General features: G+C 58.9%; 1 protein-coding gene across 3 annotated transcripts in view; it reads right to left on the bottom strand.

Annotated features, from left to right (window-relative positions):
* The window catches only part of CRYBG2 (crystallin beta-gamma domain containing 2), a 29,030-nt gene that overhangs the window by 1,452 nt on the left and 5,809 nt on the right, over positions 1 to 21,769 (bottom strand). Inside the window, exons 4-20 of one of the 3 annotated variants that reach the window (XM_017346564.3) lie at positions 14,255 to 16,862; positions 13,860 to 13,907; positions 13,664 to 13,776; positions 13,379 to 13,508; positions 11,279 to 11,418; positions 10,091 to 10,217; positions 9,803 to 9,838; positions 9,390 to 9,526; positions 9,103 to 9,229; positions 8,708 to 8,847; positions 8,480 to 8,606; positions 8,280 to 8,312; positions 8,045 to 8,157; positions 3,646 to 3,775; positions 2,428 to 2,567; positions 2,007 to 2,130; positions 211 to 369 (exon numbers count right to left, since the gene is read on the bottom strand). In XM_017346564.3, the coding sequence (XP_017202053.3) occupies positions 211 to 369; positions 2,007 to 2,130; positions 2,428 to 2,567; positions 3,646 to 3,775; positions 8,045 to 8,157; positions 8,280 to 8,312; positions 8,480 to 8,606; positions 8,708 to 8,847; positions 9,103 to 9,229; positions 9,390 to 9,526; positions 9,803 to 9,838; positions 10,091 to 10,217; positions 11,279 to 11,418; positions 13,379 to 13,508; positions 13,664 to 13,776; positions 13,860 to 13,907; positions 14,255 to 16,862 (4,432 nt within the window). Of the gene's footprint in view, positions 1 to 210; positions 370 to 2,006; positions 2,131 to 2,423; positions 2,568 to 3,645; positions 3,776 to 6,357; positions 7,352 to 8,044; positions 8,158 to 8,279; positions 8,313 to 8,479; positions 8,607 to 8,707; positions 8,848 to 9,102; positions 9,230 to 9,389; positions 9,527 to 9,802; positions 9,839 to 10,090; positions 10,218 to 11,278; positions 11,419 to 13,378; positions 13,509 to 13,663; positions 13,777 to 13,859; positions 13,908 to 14,254; positions 16,863 to 21,769 lie in introns of those variants that run through there. The other 2 variants (XM_017346568.3, XM_051856831.2) reach the window with 2 other exon arrangements.

Genomic DNA, 21,769 nt, shown 5'->3' with positions numbered 1-21,769 from the left:
AGGTCCCTCAGAGGCACCTCGTTGGACACTTGCTGTGTAGACTGAGGCTGGGGGGCGGGTGGGCTTGCCCAGGGGTACAGCCTGCAGGCTCCCCTGCCCGGGGCCCTGGCGTCGGCACTCAGCTCTGCTCTTTACTGAGTGGGGCTTGCCAAGGTGGGCTGGCGAGCACCTAGGGTGCGGGGGTCCCGGTCCCACACCCTACATCAGTACCTGGTTCTTCAGCAGCCCATCCTCGTAGTACCAGACGCAGCTGCCTCCAGCTCGGGGATCGGAGACCACCACGCGGCCCGCCTTCATGTCCTCCACGTGGTCTGGCACCGCCAGGACCCCCTCCAGTGCCGCGTTCCAGAGGCGGAAGTAAACCCGGCGCTGGCAGTGGGGAGAGGCTGAGAGTCAGGGGTCTCCATCACGGACGCCCCCTCCACCCTCACCAAGCTCCCACACCCTCCTTCCTGCCCCCAAACTTCCCTTGCCCTGCTCCTCAATCAGCCCTTTTTGAACACACATCCTGAAGCCACACGCAGAGCATACACACACACACACACACACACACACACACGGTTCTGTATCCAGAGAGGCAGCCACAGCGCACAGCGGGCACAGCACGCAAGATACCAACACACACACATGCGTGGCCATTCAAACTCATACGTCCTCACCAACACACAGATCCACACAATCGGCCACAGGGAGGACACAGCTGTGCACACGGTCACCAGGCGGAACGTGTGCACACAGCCCCAGCCAGGCCCCAGGGCTGCAGACACTGGACCTGGCTCAGTTGGGAGTCTCGGATGGAGGGGCCAGTAGCAACAGTGACAGTCGAAGCTGAGGTTTGCCGAGCGCCTGCCACTCGAGCCCCGTTGCTACGGTTCCGCACACAAGATGCATCCTCAGGCCTCCGACAGACCCGGGGCCCACAGACTCCTCGTTTTAAAGGTGAGGTCCATGGAGGAACAGGACTTGCCCAAAGTTGCAGGGCAAATCCTCGTCCGCTTCTTTGGGCCTTCGTTTCTCCATCTGAGTGGGAGATCATCTCCACAACTCTTCATGTGAGAGTCTAGAATAAAGGACTGAACAGGTGCCCTCGTACAGAGGCACACACAATCTCAACGGTGTCACGGACACAGGCGTGAGCAGCCCTGAATACCGAACACGCACGTGCACACACACACGTGTGAGGTCACCTCCGGAGCACACGGGACGCCACAGGGACAGAAAGCCCTCAGACAGGCATGTGTGTGCACGCACACGCACACACACACACACAGAGCCCACGCTGTGCTGCTACACCAGGCACGGGTGCAGGCAGATCAGCCATGTTCCAGACACACGGGCTGCATGTACCAACATGGTGCCTCTCACAGCGAGCTGCGCCCAGCACTGTGGAGAGGCAGACGACGTGATTTTCAGTCCTAATTAGACAGCCCTATCTTTGAAAGGCCATGGGTGCTATACTTATTATACCGTCGATTATAAGTCAGACATGCCCAGGACACTCATGATTTCTATGGATAGGACTCCCAGGACAAGAATCAAGTAAACAAAAGTGAGTTGGTTTACAGAAAAATATAAAATAGACAATGATTCAAGAGGAACGCCTAGGGGCTGGCACTGTGGTCCAGTGCGCTAAGCCACAGGTTATGACGCCAGCATCCCATACGAGTGCCGGTTCGAGCCCCAGCTGCTCTGCTTCTGCTCCAGCTCCCTGCTAATGTGCCTGGGAAAGCCCGTGTGGGGGAGACCCAGAAGGAGCTCCGTGCTCCTGGTTCTGCCCGGCCCAGCCCTGGCTGTTGGAACCATTGAGGAATGAACCAGCAGATGGATGATCTCTCTCTCTTTCTCCCCACCCCCTCTCTAGCACTCTGCCTTTCAAATAAATAAATAACTCCTTTTTTTTTTTAAAGGACCAACTATGTTGCAAAGATCGTGACAAAAGAACAGACTGCTGAGCGTGGGGAACACACAGCCACACCTGGACACGCCCACCTTGGTGTGCTACCCACCTGCTTGATGGGGTAGAGTGAGCCCACCCTCTGGGTGCCGCTGTAGGTCAGCCAGTTGGTGATCTCGCAGCTGCCCACCAGCCACTGGCGGCCCCGGAAGTCGCTGTGCTCACACAGTACCCAGCTGGGCCCGGCAGGTGCCAGAGACAGAGAGAGATGACAGACACCAAGTCAGAACCACCCACCTCCTCTTCTCCCGCCCCGGGGGTCAGGGCCCCACTGGGGAGAGGGAGCCTGGGAAGTAGATTTGGGGCTTGCAGGGCAAAGTGGGGTCCTGAGAGGTCCACCCGGCAGTGAGCCCCTCCCTCTTTTCAGGCTTGGAGGGGAGGCTCCCTCCTGGGGGAGAAGGGAGGGGCCAGAGGCCCTGGATCTCCCGCCCACCCACTCGCCCCGCCCCGGGGCCGCCCCACGACGCACTCACACGCCCCCCTGGACGCGCACGGACAGCACGTGGTTGTTGAAGCCCTCGGCTTGCAGGCTCCGCACCTCCCGGGTGAGCTCCATCTCTTTGCCCTCGAAGCACTCCAGCCCGTACAGGAACACGGAGGGCTCTGAAAAGTGCTGGGGCCGGGCGTGGAGAACGGGTAAGGCCCAGGCAGCCCCGGCCGCAGACGCCCGGACTCCCGGGTCTGCGCTTCAGGTCCCGCTCCGTCCTGAGCCCAGATTCGGGGACTTCCTGTGAGCCAGACCCGCTCCCGTTTCCCCTCAAACCTCCTGTCTGCTAAACGGGGGCCACGCCGCGTCGCCCCCTGTCCATCCTCAGGCTAACAGCAGCCTGGGAACCCCAGCGGCGGCCACCAGAGCGGTCCTTACCACACCAGACTGTGCGCCAGCGCCGCCCTGATCCCAGTACCACTCAAGCACCCCAGACAGCTGGTGCTGTTGTAGCCCCACTTAACAGAGGGACTGAGGCAGGAGCACTTGCTGGGCCCCCGACCCAGGCCTGTGTGCAGAGCCAGCGTGCGGCCACCCCGGGTGGACTCCCGAGCTGGGCTGCATGGAGAGCCTGGCGCGGCCTCTTCCCAGCTGTGGACTGCTCAGTGTCCACATCTGGAAAAGGGAGCTCATAAGGGCGACCCCTGGCAGGGCTGTGGCGGAGCCCCTGACCGCTGCCTGCCGTGTGCCCCTCGCTCAGCACCTGCGGGCCGCTCTCATCAGGCACCCAGCCCGGCAGCCACCCAGTGCTACAGGCCTGGCCCTGAACAGGCCTGCATCACCTCTGTCCATGTCTTCCTGGTCCAGGATGTCACTCACTATTCGCTCTGGGTCTCTGCCGGGCCCCGCCCACCCGTGCTGCTTCAGAGTGGGTTCTGGGTTGTTCCGACCTGCTGTCATTCGGCAGGGCTGGCGTCTCCCCACGCCTACCCCCGAGGGTCAGTGCCTCCTGGCCGGGCACCACTTCTGCCTTGAGCTCTACGTCCGCATGACCATGGGCTCCTGGGAGGCAGCCTGGGTCAGGGCCTATCTCTGCAGCTGCCCCACAAATATCTGGGAAATGCTACTGGCTTTGAAGGCCCTGAGCTACAGGTATCTGGGCCGATTCTGAAAAGACTGGATCCAACCCACCAACCCAGTAGGCGTCAGGGCAGGGGCGCCGTCGGGACCCCCAGGGCTGCCTGGAAGTGGGGGAGCTACTCACCAGGGGCACCTTCCGGAGGGAGCCCAGCACCGTGGATGTCAGGCAGCCCATGGCCGTGAGAGTGGGGAACTCACCCTCGGAGAGAACGTGCTGCTCCCCCTGGAAGTCCTCCTCACCAAACAGGATCCAGCTGGGGAAGAAAGAGCGGGGCTGTTTCCTGAGCCTCCTCTGTGGTTGGCGTGCCCAGGTGCCCCCCAGATCCAGAGGAGTGGACCACACCAGGGGAGGTCAAGGGCAAACAGGGATCACTGTGAGCAGCCAGCACTACCCAGCAGCGCCCCCTGGTGCCGGTTCTAGTCCCGGCTGCTCCTCTTCCGTTCTGGCTCTCTGCTATGGCCTGGGAGAGCAGTGGAAGATGACCCAGATGCTTGGGCCCCTGCACCCGCATGGGAGACCCAGAAGAAGCTCCTGGCTTTGGATCGGCCCAGCTCCGGACCTTGTGGCCATTTGGGGAGTGAACCAGTGGATGGAAGACCTTTCTCCCTGTCTCTCCCTCTCAATGTCTATAGCTCTCTCAAATAAATAAATAAAATCTTAAAAAAAAGAGAATTAAATAAAAATGAAGCACATTCCTAGGATTTGAAAACAAATTAAACAAATGAATTTAATTGTATTTCTGGTTGGTGACATAATCATCACAATAAGGATTACTTAAATGTCTTTAAGCCATAATATTTGGAACTATGCATTCCCATATAATGAGAAAGAATGTTCTGAGGGCAAAATGAACCACAAAGAACCCTCAGACAGCTGTCAGTGGTTTCTACTGTTAGCAACAGTACTGATATTTTAATTTTAATAACATGTAGGTTTTGTAAAACAGCACTTTCGCTGAATACCACTTCCCACAAAAAGAAACCAGGATTCCTTGGGAAATGGCTGATTCCAGATTCAGGGCAAGAAATGTATAAAATGACCCTGGATTGTACTAGGGAAACAAGGAAGCTATCACAACTATGGTGTTCATTTCAAAAGGACTCAGACACATCTGAGGAGTTCCCGTCGGCCAAAGATGGCACAATTCAAACAGCAAAAGAATTGGCTGGTGCCGTGGCTCACTAGGTTAATCCTCCACCTTGTGGCGCCGGCACACCGGGTTCTAGTCCCGGTCGGGGCACTGGATTCTGTCCCAGTTGCCCCTCTTCCAGGCCAGCCCTCTGCTGTGGCCAGGGAGTGCAGTGGAGGATAGCCCAAGTACTTGGGCCCTGCACCCCATGGGAGACCAGGAGAAGCACCTGGCTCCTGCCTTCAGATCAGCGCGGTGTGCCGGCCACAGCGCGCTGGCTGCGGCGGCCATTGGAGGGTGAACCAACGGCAAAAGGAAGACCTTTCTCTCTGTCTCTCTCTCTCTCACTGTCCACTCTGCCTGTAAAAAAAAAAAAAAAAAAAGAATAGTCAGGCAATGGACCCGAGCACATCCAGTCCAGGAGAACAGCTGGGTTCACAGTGACGGGTGAAACAACCTTCATGGGGCAGCCTTGGAGATTGCTGGGGCATCAATTCACAAAGCATTCTAGAAATTGGTAGAGAGAAAGGCTTGACCACTAATCTTCGGGAAAGGGGTGAACTGCCGTTTCTATGTGAGTACCTTCAAGTAGACAAAGAGTTGAAAGGTAAAGTTTTCCCTTACAGTCTGGCTAATACATGAAGAAGGAATAAAAAGCATTAGAAAACCAGGGCTGGGCACTGGGTCCAGCAGTTAGGATGCCAGCTGGGACGCTGCTGTCTCTAACGGGAGTGCCTGGGCTCAAGTCCCAGCTCCACTCCTAATGCCGGCTTCCTGCTGATGCAGACCCTGGGAGGCAGCAGGCGAGGGCTCAGGTAGGCGAGTTCCTCCCACTCGGGTCCCAGCTCCCCGCTCCCCACTCTCAGCTTCAGCCTGCCTCAGCCCCAGTTGTTGTGGGCATCTGGGGAGTGAACCAACGGATGGCAACTTTCTGTATGCCTCTCTGCCTCTCAAATAATAAACTAAATAAAAACTTAAAACTTACTTTAAAAATTGGAAAATCAGGGGCCGGCGCTGTGGCACGGCGGGTTAACACCCTGGCCTGAAGCGCCAGCATCCCATATTGGCACCGGTTCTAGTTCTGGCTGCTCCTCTTCTGATTCAGCTCTCTGCTATGGCCTGGGAGAGCAGTGGCAGATGGCCCAAGTCCTTGGGCTCCTGCACCCATGTGGGAGACCTGTAAGAAGCCCCTGGCTCCTGGCTTCGGAACGGCACAGCTCCAGCCGTTGCGGCCATCTGGGGAGTGAACCAGCAGATGGAAGACCTCTCTCTCTGTCTCTGCTTCTCTCTGTAACTCTGTCTTTCAAATAAATAAAATAAATCTTTTTAAAAAATTGGAAAATCACCCCATAACCTCTATTTTTTATTTTTTATTTTTATTTTTTGACAGGCAGAGTGGATACTGAGAGGAAGAGAAAGGTCTTCCTTTTTGCCGCTGGTTCACCCTCCAATGGCCGCCGCGGCCGGCGCGCTGTGGCCGGTGCACCGCGCTGATCCGATGGCAGGAGCCAGGTATTTATCCTGGTCTCCCATGGGGTGCAGGGCCCAAGCACTTGGGCCATCCTCCACTGCACTCCCTGGCCACAGCAGAGAGCTGGCCTGGAAGAGGGGCAACCGGGACAGAATCCGGCGCCCCGACCGGGACTAGAACCCGGTGTGCCGGCGCCACAAGGTGGAGGATTAGCCTAGTGAGCCGCGGTGCCGGCTTCCATAACCTCTAAAGAAATGTCATGGGCCTAGGCAGTTATCGTCAGTGGATGCAAAGATCATTAGGTGAAGGAGAAATGGGAACTTTGCAAGGTAGGGATCTGAAGGGAGGGAAAGGAGGCCAAGCGGACCTGTGCTGGCTCCTGTGGTGCTATGGGAAGTAAACAGCACCACCCACATGGTCTTCTTGCCAGAAAACTGTAGCAGAACACTCTGGACCTGTTCAAGCCTCTACCCGTCACTACAGTTTATAAGAAATACAGGGGACAGTGAAATAAATTCAAAGATGCCATGGAAAGTAATCAGCTAAATATAACAGGTGGGAAACTCACAGGGAAGATTATTCTAGTTCTTCAAACAAGCAAAGGGCATGAAACTAAAAGGAGGGAAGACTTCTACAGAGCAGAGCCGGATCTACCACATGGAATGGATGGATCTTAGTTAAGTCCCAAGAAAAACTAATTAAACAGCGGCATGTTTGAGAACATGGTATGGGTGGTATTAGCAAACTCACTATTTTTTATTATCTATGACAATGATTTGTGGCTATGTGGGGAAAAGTGCTGTTTTACAATATTGAAGTGTGCCCCCATGAAAGGTTGTTAGAGATTTAAATGAATTCCCTTAAAAAATAAAAAAGCAGAGGGATAGATCAATCAAAATTAGGGCGGGTGGGGGCAGTGCTGTGGCATAGCAGGTAAAGCTGCTGCCCGCAGTGTCGGCATCTCATATGGACACCGGTTCGAGACCCAGCTGCTCTACTTCCAATCCAGCTCTCTGCTATGGCCTGGGATAGCAGTAGAAGATGCACCAAATCCTTGGGCCCCTGCACCCATGTGGGAGACCCAGAAGATGCTCCTGGCTCCTGGCTTCGGATCAGCGCAGCTCTGGCTGTTGCGTCCAGTTGGGGAGTGAACCAGCAGATCCAAAATATCTCTCTCTCTCTGCCTCTCCATCTCTCTGTGTGCAACTCTGACTTTCAAATAAACAAATCTTAAAAAAAAAAAAAAAAAAACTGCTCATGGTTTTAAAAGCTTTTCCACCAAAATAAACTTAATTTTTAAGCTATATTTTTCCACAAACTTTTTGAAATACCTTCATCTTATTCCACCTACAGCTTACATTCCCCATTAGAACGGTATTTTATTTTGTTTGCTTTAAAATTGAGTGACTCAAGACAGATAAGCTAGGGGCCAGCGCTGCGGCATAGTGGTTAAAGCTGCAGTCTGCAATGCCAGCATCCCATATGGGCGCCGGTCTGAGACCAGGCTGCTCCACTTCCAATCCAGCTTTCTGCTATGGCCTGGAAGAGCAGTGGAAGATGGCCCAAGTCCTTGGGCCCCCGCACCTGCGTGGGAGACCCGGAGGAAGCTCCTGGCTCCGGGCTTCGGATTGGCTCAGCTCTGGCTGTTGCAGCCAATTGGCAAGTGAACCAGCAGATGGAAAATCTCTCTCTCTCTCTCTCTCTGCCTCTCCTCTCTGTGTGTAATTGTTTCAAATAAATAAATAAATAATTTTTTTTTTTTTAAGAGCAGCTCATTTCAAGGAAGCTGAAGGAAGGAAATCATCTCAAATAAAGACCTCCTCCTGCATCCCGGGCCCCAGGCTGTCAAGTCCAGGGCAGGCGCGTACCTGACCTCGCACCTGTGCACACGCCGCGCCCTCTACCCCCGGCCACGTCCTCACCTGCCGCCGAGGACACGGCAGGACTGCGGCTGGAAGGAGGCAGGCAGACAGGCCTGGTCCTCCTCGAAGGAGATGTGGTCGCCCAGGAAGCCGGGGCCGGAGAAGAGCTGGATCTGGAGGCACAGGGCGGGAGAGAGACGAGTGAAGCTGGGGACCAGGTGGGAGAGATGAGAGGCTCCGAACCGAGGGCCAGCGCGGGCGCCCCCGCCGGCTCCCCGCGCAGCCGCCTCCTTACCTTGGAGACAAAGTGCAGGTCGTGCTCTCCGACCTGGAGGGAGGGAGCAAAGTTTAGAGACGTCTGGGCTGGGCCAGCTGCTGTCCAGCTGCAGCGCTACTCCCGCCGCCCTCCCGGGAGGCCCCGCCCCCGGACTCCAAGCCCCGCCCCCTCTAGGGACCCCCCGGACCTCAAGCCCCGCCCCAGCGGTCGGCACACACCTGCAGCACCGGCTGCAGCGAGGCGAGGGCGCTGTTGCCCGCGCCCCAGTCGTCGCAGTTGCGGTACACGCCCTTCTCCAGCACGTACTGCTCCCCAGAAAAGCCCACCGCCTCATAGGCCACCCACCTGCACAGAGGGTAGCGGGTCAGCGGGGGCGGGGGCGGCGCTCCTGGAGCCGCCTCCGGCCCGGGCAGACCCTCCCCGCTCCGGGAGCCCGGGTCACTCACACGCCACTGAGCACGTGGATGGCCTGGGTGCGGGGGCCGTGTTGCACTAGCTCCACGTCCGGCCACGCCGCGCTCACCTCCACGCCGTGCCCCTCGAAGTCCATGGCCTCAAACAGCACCACGGCCGGGTCCCCGAAGTCCTGGGCCCCAGGAAAAGTCAGGTGTCTCCCCGAGCACCCGCAGCACGGGGATGCAACCCACGCGGGGAACTGGGAGTGAGGGGGCTGGTGTAGCCTGGGGGAGGGTGGGGGGGCAGGCCAGACCTCAGGGAACACTTCCTGCGAGAACAAACTGTAGCTCTGGGAAGGGCTACAAATTATCCCCTCCAGGAATTATACTAAGGGAGGTGTGGCCATGGCCAGAGGCAGAGGGATGGCCCAGTTGCCCTTGCTTACTGTTCGGATCACCCGCAGCGAGGTCAGCAGCTCGTCATAGCCTCCCCAGTGTGACCAGTCTGCGTATTCCCCCTCCTCCAGCAGGTACTGGTGTCCCCGGAAGCCCTCTTTCTCATAGCCCACCCAGCTGGAGGAAGAAGGAGGTGGATGGACAAGACTCAGGGGCAGGAAGCCCACAGAAGGGTCAGACAGCTGCCCCCACCCCGAGCAGCCCAGGGGACTTCCCACCCCTCCGGGTAAGGTCCAGTGGGGGTGACAAGGTAGCAGGAGGTGTCCTGAGTCCTCACCAGCCTCCAAGAATGCGCAGGGACCCCACAGAGGCCAGCTGGGGGCTCTGGCTGTCCTCTGGCTGCTGGAGGTCGTAGATATCTCTGCTCACTTCCCAGCTCCGGCCCTGAAAACCCGGAGCCTCGTACACCACAGCCTGCGGGAAGTGGGCATCGTGTTGGTGGGCACGCACAGCCAGCCCAGGGGCGGGTCTGCTCGGTATCGGCCCAGAGCACAAGGAACCACAAGGAGCCCCGTCCCCTTATCCAGCTCCCGTCCCTGGCCTCTGACCTGCTCCACGCACAGCAAGTGCCAATCCCAGACCCAGTTTCTGAACTCCCCCTCCTCTGGTCTTGCAGTCCAGGCCAGGATAGCCCCACCCCCACCCTACCCCCAACCTCGCACTCATTGACCCTGAAGCCCAGATTCTTACCCTTGGTTCTCCTGGCTTCTCCACGCTTGGGCAGCCCTGTTGGGGAGACAGAGGTGAGACACCAGCCCAAAGCGGGGGAAGACAGATGGGGCTGGGGACCTGGGATCTTCTTGATCCTGAGACTCCTAAAAATGGCTAAGCCCGTGTCCTCTTTCCCTCACCTCCACCCCTCCCTCTCCTCCAATCCCCACTCCCAGTCATTCCCCTCCTCTCCTTCCCACAGACTACAGGAACACGCCTGCTGCTTGGGACCAGAGGTAGGGCCTGTGGCTGTGCCCGGCTGTTTACCAATCTCACGGGCTTCAGGGAGCCCACACTGGGGTCCGATGCACCCCAGGCCTCCACGGTGGGGTACTCGCCAGGCTCCAGGATGTAGGGGGTATCTTCAAAGAATGGTTTGGGGTACAGCAGCCACCTGGAGGGAGGCAGAGAGGCCACTGCATCCTGGACCCCAACAGACACTGCTTAGAGGGTGAGAAGTTAGGTTGACAGGGGAGGATGAGGTTTTGGGGGGAGGTCCCCATCGTGGGTGGGGAGGACCCTGGAGGAGTTTCTTACAGTAAATATCTCTTACAGTAGCCATCCCATCCATCTCCTTCCTCTTGTCTGCCCTTTCTGATTTCACACACAGCTGGAGGATCTTTCTAACACATATCTGCTTAAAAAAAAAAAATCCCAGGGGACAGGCACCGTGGTGCAGCAGGTCGCACTGCCACTTGGGACACTTGTATTCCCTATCAGAGTGCTTAAGTTCGAGTCCCACCTCTACTTCTGTTGCAACTTCATGTTAATGCACACCCTGGGAGGCAGCAGGTGATGGCTCAAGTACTTGGGTCCCTGCTACCCACATGGGAGACCTGGATGGAGTTTCTGGCTCCTGGTTTCAGCCTGGAGCTGGCTATATCAGGCATTTGGGGAGCGAACCAGTGGATGGCAGATCTCTCTCTGTCTCCGTTGTTCTGCCTTAACTTAGTCACATACACACATAAAACCCAGTTAAGCCACACGGAGACCTGTGATCCGGCCCCTTCCACCTGGGTCTCCCACCTTCCCATTTCCTGCATACACCAGCTCGACTAACCTTTTAAAGTTGAGCTCCCTCCCCTCACATGCTGTTCCCTCCCCTTTTCCCCGTCATTAAATAAACAGATATTAAGGAGCATCCAGCATGCGTCAGGCCCTGCCTTGAGCTTCAGGGATGCGATCGCAGGCAGAGACTCGCCTGCCACCCTGGAGCTTAGATTCCTGGCCCACTCCTCCCAGCAGAGAGGCCTCCACCTCCAGGAAGTCAGCTTTGGCTCCTCTGCCTGTTCCCCCTTCCTGGAACCCTGGCTTGCTGTTGTCTGTTTACCTGCCTGACCCCACAGGTACACTGAGCACGCTTGAAGGTGGGGAGTGCGTCCCGGCACCTCTGTGTCCCCAGCGCCCAGCACAGCGAATGTGAAATGAAGGGGTCCCGGGGTGGTCCAGACTCACAGTCCGGCAGAGACAATGGCAGATGCCACCTGCAGGGGCTTCTCCAGGTCCTGGGGGTCCTTCAAGGCCTCCACCAACTTCATGCTTTCCCCCTTGAAGCCCTCCTCGGGGAAGAGGCTGATCTCTGGGGTGCGGTAATCCTGGGGAAGCAGGGGGCAGAAATGAAGTCTAAACCAGCCCTACCCCTGCTCCCCAAGTCTGTCCAGCCAGGGCACCGGGAGGCTTCTGGGAAAACCTCTGTGGCTGTCTCCCCAGAAACCAGGAGGGGGACTGAGTATTCTCTGCACGCTCAGCCTGACGAGCCTGAGACCACAGTCCTTGCTGGTCCCTTGCTGGACCATGCAGACCTGAGACCGTAGTTCCCAAGAGAACCTGCAAAGCGCCATGCTGGTCCCTTGCCTCTTGGCAGCCTGGTGGAGGTTTGGGCAAGGCAATAGCTACTTCCTGAGATCCACTTTTGACCCTTCCTTGAGGCACAGTTCCTGCTTCTGTGCAATCAGCAGGTCCGCTCTGCACTCTAGGGGTTCTGGGGCCTCACTGGGGCCATCTGCACTCATTCATCTGGTGTTTAGGAAGCTTTACGGAGTGCAAGGCACCCTGCCCAGGTTGTGTCCTGCGCCTCTCATGTTGGCCTCCAGACGGGTATTACTGTTCCACTCACAGACGAGGAAAATGAGGCTCAGTGACAACATGCCCAAGGTCACATGCTGGTGAGTGGCAGAGCTCAGAGCAGAGTGGGGAGGCTTAGTCCCCTGTTGTAATCCAGCATCTCCCACGTGCCTGTCACACAGTAGGTGCCCAATCAGCGCTGAGTCAATGAATTCAGGACCATCAGGCTTCAAAGCCTTTGTTTTTCTCTCATCTGTCATTACCTCCCACACAAAGATAAATTCACGGTGAGAAGTTCACAATAAACTGTCCACAAGTATTTCTGAGTTTCTGAAAACGTCTGTTCCCTCCTCCTGGGCCACTGCCCTGGCTACGGCTCAGCTCTCGCCAGGAAGACTGTGCAGAGCAGTTCTGGGCTCAGTTTTCCGCCTTTTCATTAAAAACTGAAAACACGAGAGCAGGCATTGGACCTAGTGGTGAACACCCACATCCCGGCTCTGGCTCCTGACCCCAGCTTCCTGCCACTCAGACCCTGGGAGGCAGCGGTGATGGCTCCTGCCACCCACATGGGAGAGCTGGATCGAGTTCTGGCTCCTGGCTTCAACCAGCCTCGGCTGTTGTAGGTATTTGGGGCGCGAACCAGCAGATGGGAGCTTGGACTGTCCATCTTTCTCTCTTTGCTTCTCAAATAGATAAACCAAAGGAAAAAACTCCAAAATAAGCAAAAACCCTTAAATGTCTCATAGGCCCCTCCTTCTGGATCCCCCTAGAGACCGAGATGGTTTGTTGCCCTGGATTTCAGTAGCTTGTGAATTTATCGCTGGTTTTCTGCTTGACAAATAGGAAATGGCAACGTTGACTTTGCACACCAGATGCCCCTCCCTCAGAGGTGCCCCTAGGCTGGCCGTCACCGACCTCCCTTGCCTCCCAGTGCTGTGCCCTCCTGGCAGCCAGCAGATGCTTGTAAACCCCCGATCTGGTTATATGGCTTTCTGCTTCGAACCAGCCCCTACCTGAGCTGACTGTACATCCTGCAGGGCAGAGAGCAGGGCCCCGCCCACCCAGCACCTGGCACAGTGCCTGGCATGCACTAGGCATTCCCAAGCATCTGGGAACAAATGAGCGGACAGCCACTCGTGACACCTGGGGCCTGCCTGTGGGCTGGGCGACCCCACGCCCACACCCACTCCCACGCAGTCTCCGCTGCCGCGCCCGGTCCTGCTCCAGCCGCAGCGCCTGCTTCTCCAGGCTGCTTTTCTAAGTGGGAGCGTGACCTCTGCCTGGCCCTGCCTCCTGCCACAGAAGGCACACTCCCCAGAGTCCCTTCCTTCCCCAGTAGGCTCCAAGGTCAAGTTCATAAAAAGTACCCCCACACCCCGGCCCTGCCCCTCACAATCTCTCCCTGCAATGCCAACTCGAGGGCATGTTCCTTCTCGGGGTCGGGACCCAACGTGGCTGGGGCACCCCAGGGCCCTGCTCCAGCCCACTCACCCGGACAACCCTCCTTAGGGAGCCAATGCCATGGGTGCTCCAGGCTGGCTCCGGGGCCCTGAGCTCCACATCACCTTCAGGCAGGACCAGCTTCCGGCCCCGGAACTCTGGCTCTTCGTACAGCACCCAGCTGTGGGCACAGAAACCCCAGGGTCACAGGTGGGAAGGAGGTTGTAGCCAGGGTCTCTGGGTAGCTGGCGGGGTTTCTGCCAGGCTGGCCTGGCTGTTCCTCACTCCCCTCGGCACAGCCAGCACACCTCCCCGCCCCCGTCACACCGCACTCACCAGCCTCGCACTACCCTTATGGAAGCCACGGGGGCCCAGCCCGAAGCATCCGCGACGTCTTCCCAGACCTCCCTGCGGTTGCCCTGGCAGCCGGGCTCAGAGAAGAGGATGACCTGAGAAGGCACAGCCGGGGTCCTCAGACCCCACCCCCAGGCCCCGCCCCCTGCCGCCCGGCCCACTTGCCCCCTGCCTCTACCTTCCCAGGCCGGGTGTTCAGCTTGCCCTGGCTCTTCAGTGCTGGGCTCTGGAATGAGGGAATCATAAGAAGCTTTATGGGGTCGCCTCCTCACTGCCCCCCACAACCTGCCATTCCAGGGATCCCACCCCCTCCCTGTTGGCCTCCTCTGATAGGAAGCTGGGTGCCTAGCAGCCCCTACCCAGCTTCCGGGCATCAGGGCCACCATGCCCCTTGGCACCCACACTACACACCTCTGGTGATGCGGATGGGGAGACCAAAGCCCACACAGCCTTGCAGAGGCCAACTGATCCAGACCTCTGAGCAACCCTCCGGCCTCCAGAGCCTGTGACCCCCTCACACCTCCCGAGCTGGAGCCCACGGCGCCTCCCTCACCCACACGAGGCCTCACTCACCCACCCCTCCGGCTGCCGGGCACGTGTGGTCTTCCCTGCCGAGGGGCTCTCACTGCACAGCAGAGGCAACTGCCCCGGCACCTTTCTGACGCCTGGTGCCCCATGGGGTGGCAGAGCGGATAGCTTTGTGCCCAGTGGTTCCAGCTTCGGGGTCTCCTTGGTGGCAGGCACTAGACTGCCAAAGATAAGGCTGCCTCCGAGCCGGGAAGTGCGCCTGCTGCCGGCCTGAGCGTCCGGCCCCAGCTCCGGCTGGGGGCCCTTGGCACCTGCTACGTGCTTCTTCATCATCTCCAGAGGCGAGCAAGAGCCCTGGCTGGGCCTGGCAGGGCGCGGGTCCCAGGAGGGGCTGGGCTTGGCTTTCTCCTGCCTGCGCTGGAGCTTCTCGTCGTCACTCAGGTAGGGGTTCTCTGGTTCCTCCTCCTCCTCTACCTCCTCCTTTCCCACCTCCTTCTCCTGCTCCTTCTCTTCCAGGCCAGGCACCTCCTGGGGGCTGGGACCCAGCACCCAGGGCCCAGGCTGGTCCTCCTCGATGGCAGGGAGTGTGGCATACATGGCCAGGTAGGAGGCGCGGGGGGCTCGTGGCAGCCGGTGAGTGCGGAGGATCTCGGGGGGCTCCATGCTCCGCAGGGTGTCCAGGAAAATCTCCAGGTCTGCGGCCAAGGCCAACTCATCCTCCTCCCTTGATGGCTCTCGGAGCGTCTTGCCCTCGGTGGAGTCGGGGACAAGCTGGGACTCCACGCTAGCCTCTGCTACCGCTGGCATTGGACTGGGGGTACTTCCTGGGCCGGGGGCTACCTGGTCCGCTGAGGAGGAGGGGGCAAGGGGACCGGCAGGGTCCTGGACAACCTCTGTCTGGGTGGGAAATGGGACAGCAGAAGCACCAGAGTCCTGAGCAACCTCTTTTTGGGTGGGAGACACGAGGGGGCTCCCTTCAGAGCCCAGGCAAGGCTTATCTTGTTGCGGGGGAGGGGGGGCCGGGGCAGCTGAGCCCTCTACGGTGGTCCCTTCTTTGGTGAGGGAGGGGGCGAGGCTGTCTGCAACACCCTGCACCCCCTCCGTTTGTGGGCTGGAGCTGCCTTCTGGGTCCCCGACAACCTTGCTTGGCTTGGGGGGTGGGGTGCCAGGAGCATCCTCCACTACCTCTTCCTGGTTGGGCGGTGGGCCAAGAGGAGCCCCAGGGCCCCGAGCTGCCTGCTCCTTTCGAGCGAGGGAGGAGATAGGGACCTGTGTGGCGTCCTGACCAAACTCACCCCGCGGGGACGATGGAGGAGAAAGATGTCCTGGGCTGGGCCCAGCCTTACTTCCTGCCGAGGATGGGGCAAGAGGTGGTCCAGGAACAATGACAACCTCGCTCTTCACTGTGGGCGGGACGGTGGCCATGAGGGCATCGCTGAACCCTTCCTTTTTGGCAGGGGGCAGAGCGTGGGGAGGGGGCTGGGCCCCAGGGGGAGTGGGCACCACAGGCTGCTCTGGAGGGTGGACCAGGCCCAAGGAGGGGCTTTGCATCTGGAGCCTGGAAGAGGAGGGGACTGGGGCGTGACCAGAAGTCTGCACAGGGAGCTGAGTGGGGCTGGAGGCTTCCTGCCCCCTGTGGAGCTCACAGGCCTCGGAATCCTGGGCTCTGGCCTGCTCTTGCCCTGGGAGGGCTGCAGGCACATCCTGGCTCTGAGATGCGGGAGCAGCCGCTGGGCTGCCTGCAGGGGCCAGGGCAGAGTTGTCCTGTGGCTCGGCTGCCCTGGTCTCAGGCAGCTGTCCCAGGGCTGCCCTCCCTATGCCACCCAGGCCCGGACTCCTTGGCACGATGGCTGTGGGTCTGGGGAGGCGACTGGCAGGTGGACTGCGCTCCGCAGGCACCAGGCTACTGAGCAGCTCCAGGGCCTGGCTGCGGCTGGGGCCGCCGTCTGCCGCAGGGCTCACCACCACCGCCCGGATCGCACGGGCCACGTTGCGGCCTCTTGGCAGAGCCTCGCTGGACAGCACCGGCCCCACGGTCACAGAGCTGCTCACCCGGCGGTCCACGTGCCCTCCCACCATGGTGGTGGTCCGTACTGTGCGTGTCACCCGCAGGTTCCGGAGCCCCACAGCTGGGTGGGGACTTGGCTCCCGGGGCCCAGGGAGGGGCACCAAGAACTCAGTCCTGGCTGTGGCCCCCATGCCCGGTGGCTCAGTTCTGGGAGCCGGGAGGCGGCCATCGCTCTGGTCCACAGCCTCCTTGGGCCGCCCCACCGGCCTTTTCTCCTTGGGGGGTGGTACATACTGCCTGGAAAAGATGGGCCCGTGGCTTTGGAAGTTCCTGGGGCCGGCTGCCTCCCGAGGGCCTTGCTCGGTCACGCTCTCTTCTTCCCGCGTAGCAAAGCCATTCACTTCCTCTCGACGGAGGCTGCACTCAAATATCTCCTCCGGGGAGGCTTCCTTCCCGGCCCCTGACACCAGGGACACCTTGTGGAAACGGTGTCTGACCTCTTCCGGGGCAGGGGGCCGCTGCCACCACGTCAGCGTGGCATTGACCACTTGGGTCTCGGCCCGGGCCGGGGACCCCCCTGCCTCCTCCATGTTGGGCCCCGGCCCCCTGTCCTGAGGCGTCCTTGCCCCACTGCCGTCCAGCTCCCTGCAGATGGTGCCAACAAGAAGAGAGAGGTCAGGGGGTGGTTTGGGGGTTCCCTGAAATGCACAATAAGTACTCCTGGGGCCGGTGCTGTGGCCTAGAAGGTTAAGTGTCCACCTGCAGTGCCGGCATCTCATATGGGCACCAGTTCATATCCCGGCTGCTCCAATTCCGATCCAGCTCCCTGCTAATGTTCCTGGGAAAGCAGCAGAAGATGGCCCAAGTGCTTGGGCCCCTGCATTCGTGTGGGAGACCTGGAGGAAGTTCCTGGCTTCTGGCTTCGGATGGGCCCAGCCCTAGCTGTTGAAGCCATTTGGGGAGTGAACCAGTGGATGGAAGATCTCGCTCTTGCTCCCTCCCTCCCTCTCTCTCTCTCTGTATCTCTGCCTTTCAAATAAATAAATCTGTTTTATAAAGATTTCATTTATTTATTTGAGAGGCAGAGTCATAGACAGAGAGGGAGGTAGAGTTACAGACAGAGAGAAAGGTCTTCCATTCACTGGTTCACTCCGCAAGTAGCCTCAACGGTCAGGGTTAGGCCAATCCGAAGTGAGGAGCCAGGAACTTCCTTCAGGTCTCCCATGCGGGTGCAGCGGCCCAAGCACTTGGGCCATCTTCTGCTGTTTTCCCAGGCCATAAGCAGAGAGCTGGATAGGAGAGGAGCAGCTGGGACACGAACTTGTGCCCATATGGGATGCCAGCACTGCAGGTGGAGGCTTAGTCTACTATGCCACAGCACCGGCCACATCAAGAAAAAAAAAAAAAAAAAGAATAACTACTCTTGCCACTGTGATGCTGGGTAGCCTTTGTTTCCTCATCTGTAAAGTGGGTGTGTTTCAGCTTTGATTGGCTTCATCAGAGCTGCATCCTCCCACTCCAGGTAATCCCCTGTGTCAGGCTCCTTCAAAGGGTGAAGCCGAGGCCTGCAGCTGGAAGGAGGGAGAAGGAAGAGGGCAGGGTGGGAGGTGCTGCGGGCCCGCTGGCCTGGGATGGGTCTGCGCCTCTGCCCCAGGAGCTGAGAACTGGGCACATTGTTCAGACCCTGTTGCCCACAGGCCTCTTGGAAGGGGAGCTAAGAAAGGAGGGGCTTTGGCTTCCTGCAGAGCTTGGCTCCCCTGGGGGCTGTCACTCACCGGCTGGATGACCTTGGGAGGCCACTTCTTCCCTTCAAGCATCAGGGTCCCCAGCCACAAAACGGAAGCACTAGGAGCACGTGCTACTGGGTCTCCAGGCAGCTCTCTGGGGACTCGCTTTCCAAGCTAAGATGCTGGCTCCTAGCTTCCCTGTCACCTGCGAGAGGCCGACCACGGGCCAGCGGGCGCACGCACACAGCCCAGCACGGCGGTCAGGGCAGAGGGCTCCTCAGTGAGCCTGCCCCTCAGGCCCCGGCACGGTGGGCGTCCACGATGCCTTCTCGCTCAGTTCCACTGCCACAGTAACATTCGTGAGGCTCACAGAGGGCATGAGGCAGGTACTTGGCCGCCACGCTGGGGTGCGGATCCACATCTTTGGGGTCCCCCCCACCCACAGCCTGAGGCTGGGGCACATCCGGCTGCTCCCTACCCCTCTGCCGCAGAGGCTTGTGGGGTGGGGCCTGCCTCTTAATTCTCTGACCCTCCGTCGATCTCTCCTCTGCTCCATCAGGGCTAACAGCACCTGCCCTAGACCTCGGTTGGATCCCGTTCCCATAGTAACCATGACACCAACAGCCGTTTGCTGAGGGGCTCGCTCTGCCCCAGACCTTGTGAAATGCTTTGCATTCCTTGTCCTGAGTGACTAGGGAGGACTCCTCAGAAGAGTCCCTCGAATTGCAGACCTCACGAAGAATACATGATTAAGAAGTTACCAACAAACATTCCCACTTTGCAGATGAGATTTTTTTAAGAGTCAGAGAGGTGACCCGAGACGTGAACTCGAAGTGCTTCCCCGCTACGGCAAACTCCAAATGTGCTTGCCTGCTAGATGGAGACTCTGGCTGGGGGTTACGCTTTCAGGGGCCCCACCAGTGCCGGAGGGACTGTCCACCCCCCTGTCAGCATCTCCAAAGGTGACAGGGCTGTTGTGAGCTGCCCGTCCCCACCGCCTGGCCTCTTAGAGCCTGAGGACTCCGGAGACATCAGCCCGTTTCTCCCCAGACCCAGGGCCGACCCGTCTTCTTCCATCAAGAGCCCCAGAACCCCCACCTGGCCAGAAACTGCCCCGCTCCCCTCCCCCAGCTCCCTCTCTGTCCTGTGAGAAGCTGGTGGAACCCAGAACTTTGACCCTCCCTGAGGCCCCAGCCATGACTCAGGTTTTATGAGGGGCAGAGATGAAAGGGGCTGAGGCCCAGGGAAGCCTGCCCCGAGTCCAGAACCACTGGTGGCCGTGAGAGCGTGGGGACAGCGTCCGAGGAGCCCCGGAAAGCCCTCACATCTGGGGGAGGTGGGGGCCTCCAGGGACCCCCAATTCTTTCCCCAGGCCAGAGCCTCTGGAGAGCAGACAGCCCTCCCGTGATGCCCCAAGCGTCTGCCCGTCATCAATGCAGAGTCCCTTTCTTCTCATGGGACCCCCCTAAGCTGCACCTCCTTGCTCTGAACAATAACCACTCCCTGCCATTCACTGAGACCACCCAGTGGTGCTGAGGGTGTGCAGTGACACCTGCTTCTAGCTCACCCATTCATTCAGTGCTGCCTGTGTCAGGTGTGCTGGGCCCGCCCGGCACTAGGCTCATTCAGAGGCCACTTTCCCGTGAAGGTGGGACTTTGTGTCCAGGGGTCAAAGGCACAGACATCACATTCGGCCCCCAGGCTGTGGCAAAGCAACAGGAGCTGCCATTGGTGACCAGACCAGATATTGTGAACACCGGCCCAACAATCTTAAAAATCAATGCCTTTCTCCACCCAGCCCAACCCCTGGACAACACCCCTACGGTCACCCATTCCACAAGCATGTGGTCACCGGCTTTGGCTTGCATTCCTCTAGGGACAGGGAAGTCACCACCTGACGGTTCACCTGCCCCACTCCTGGACAGTCCCAGCTGCTAGAATATTTGAACAGCACTGGAGTCTGCCTACTGAGCTGCGCCCTGTCTTTGCTCTGGAGACAGACCCCCCGGGCCCAGCTGCCCCCGGGCCAGCAGAAGCACCCACTCTCAGAGCCTCTCTTCTCCAGCGCCTCCCACCAGAAGTAGGTGTGCTGGCACCATGACCTGTGACCTCCAAACAAGGTGTGGGGCTGAGAAGGGAGAGGCTGAGGAGGGGGTGGGGGAGTGTGGGAAAGAGTCTTGTCTAACTCAACAAGTCCTGGATTCTCCCCGCTTACCTGTGAGTCACCCCCAAACTAGGCCAAACCAGTCCACAGGCAGCAAACACATGCTGCGTCACACAGGCACGGACCCACACCGACCCACGGTCACACGCTCGGACACAGACTCACAGGCAGACAAGTCACATGTACACACATAGACACATGCGCCGTGCACCTGTTCTCACAACATACACACTGTCCGCTCACAGCCATGGGCTCTCCTCCCCTTGGCACTCATCCACACTTGAACGTGGGCACCCACGCTGGCCACACATGTATCACACATCTCCACAGGCACGCCATCCGCCTCCCCACATTGGCCAATCCTGGCCTAGAGAACCCTCCCCTAAAGGGCATGGGGCAGGATGATGCCCCTGGGTCGCCTTCCTCCCTGCTCTAAGTGAGCCCTAGCCTCAGCCTGAGGCTGTCATTATCCACCTGGGCCCAAAATAGCCAGGAGGGGCAGGTGGAGGCCAGGCCAGGGTCCCCCCCACCAGCTGACTCTGCCCTTCATCTCCCCTCGGGGCCTGCCTCCTCCTTCTCCTTCCTCCTTCCCCCCCTCCCAGTGCTGGGGCCCCCCAGGCACAAGCTCCTGCCCTGAGGATGGCAGCCCTAGCTCTGCCTCTGAGGCCACGTGCACCTCCCCAGGGTCACAGAAAACCCCAAGTCTCCAGAGCAAGCAGGATGCAGAAGTCAGTCAATCAGAGCCCAGGCCCTGGAGTTAACAGAACCTGGGTTCAGATTCCACCCCCTCCCTCTCTGGGTAACTTTGGGCAAAGCCCAAAGCCTTTCTGAGTCTTAGCTTCCCTGCTGTAACTAGGTGGGAGGGGGTGAGATTAGTCCTGACTCCACGGAGAGGTGAAGATTAAATACAATGGTGCTTGTGGCATAGCTGGTGAAGCCATCCCACGTGGGCACCGATCTGAGTCCCAGCTGCTCGGCTTCCAATCCCGTTCCCCGCTAATGCACCTGGGAAGGCAGCTGAAGGTGGCTCAAATGCTTGGGCTCCTGCCATCCACCTGGGAGACCCGGGTGGACTTCCAGGCTCCTGGCTTTGGCCTAGCCTTACCCTGGCCATTGCAGCCATTTGGGGAGTGAACCAGTGGGATGAAAGATCTCTTTCTCTCCCCCTGTGTAAATCTGTCTTTCAAATAAATAAATTAATTAATTAATTTAAAAAAAAAAAAAGCATGCTTGGAAACAAGCTGTGATGGTAGCCACCCCCTGTCATCCTTAGTTCTTCACAGCCTTGCCTGAGGTCCAGGCCCCTTCCTGTTTTGGGGAGCCCACCCTCCACCTCTGGGCCACCAGGCAGATTCAGAGTCAGTGCCAACACAAAGAAAAGCCACAGCTTGGGAATCCAATGCCTGCTCCCGGGCTGCCAGCACAGAGCCAGGTGGGTAATTACCCCTGCCACCACGGCATAATTAATAGGCACCCTGCTCTGTTGGCAGCCAGCTCTCTGGAGTTCAAAGCATGTGCCTGTAAACACCTCCTCCTTCCTCATCTCCAGTCCCCAAATCCACTCAACAGCTCCAAGCCCAGAGAGGTTAAGCAACTTGCTTCAGGATACCCAGCACCTTGGCTGGGTGCCTGTTCGCAGGCTGGGTCTGTGGCCTCCTGAA

This window comes from Oryctolagus cuniculus, chromosome 7 (assembly GCF_964237555.1).
Source record: "Oryctolagus cuniculus chromosome 7, mOryCun1.1, whole genome shotgun sequence".
In the NCBI taxonomy this organism is placed as follows: Eukaryota; Metazoa; Chordata; class Mammalia; order Lagomorpha; family Leporidae; genus Oryctolagus; species Oryctolagus cuniculus.
This window is presented reverse-complemented; position numbering and strand designations above follow the sequence as displayed.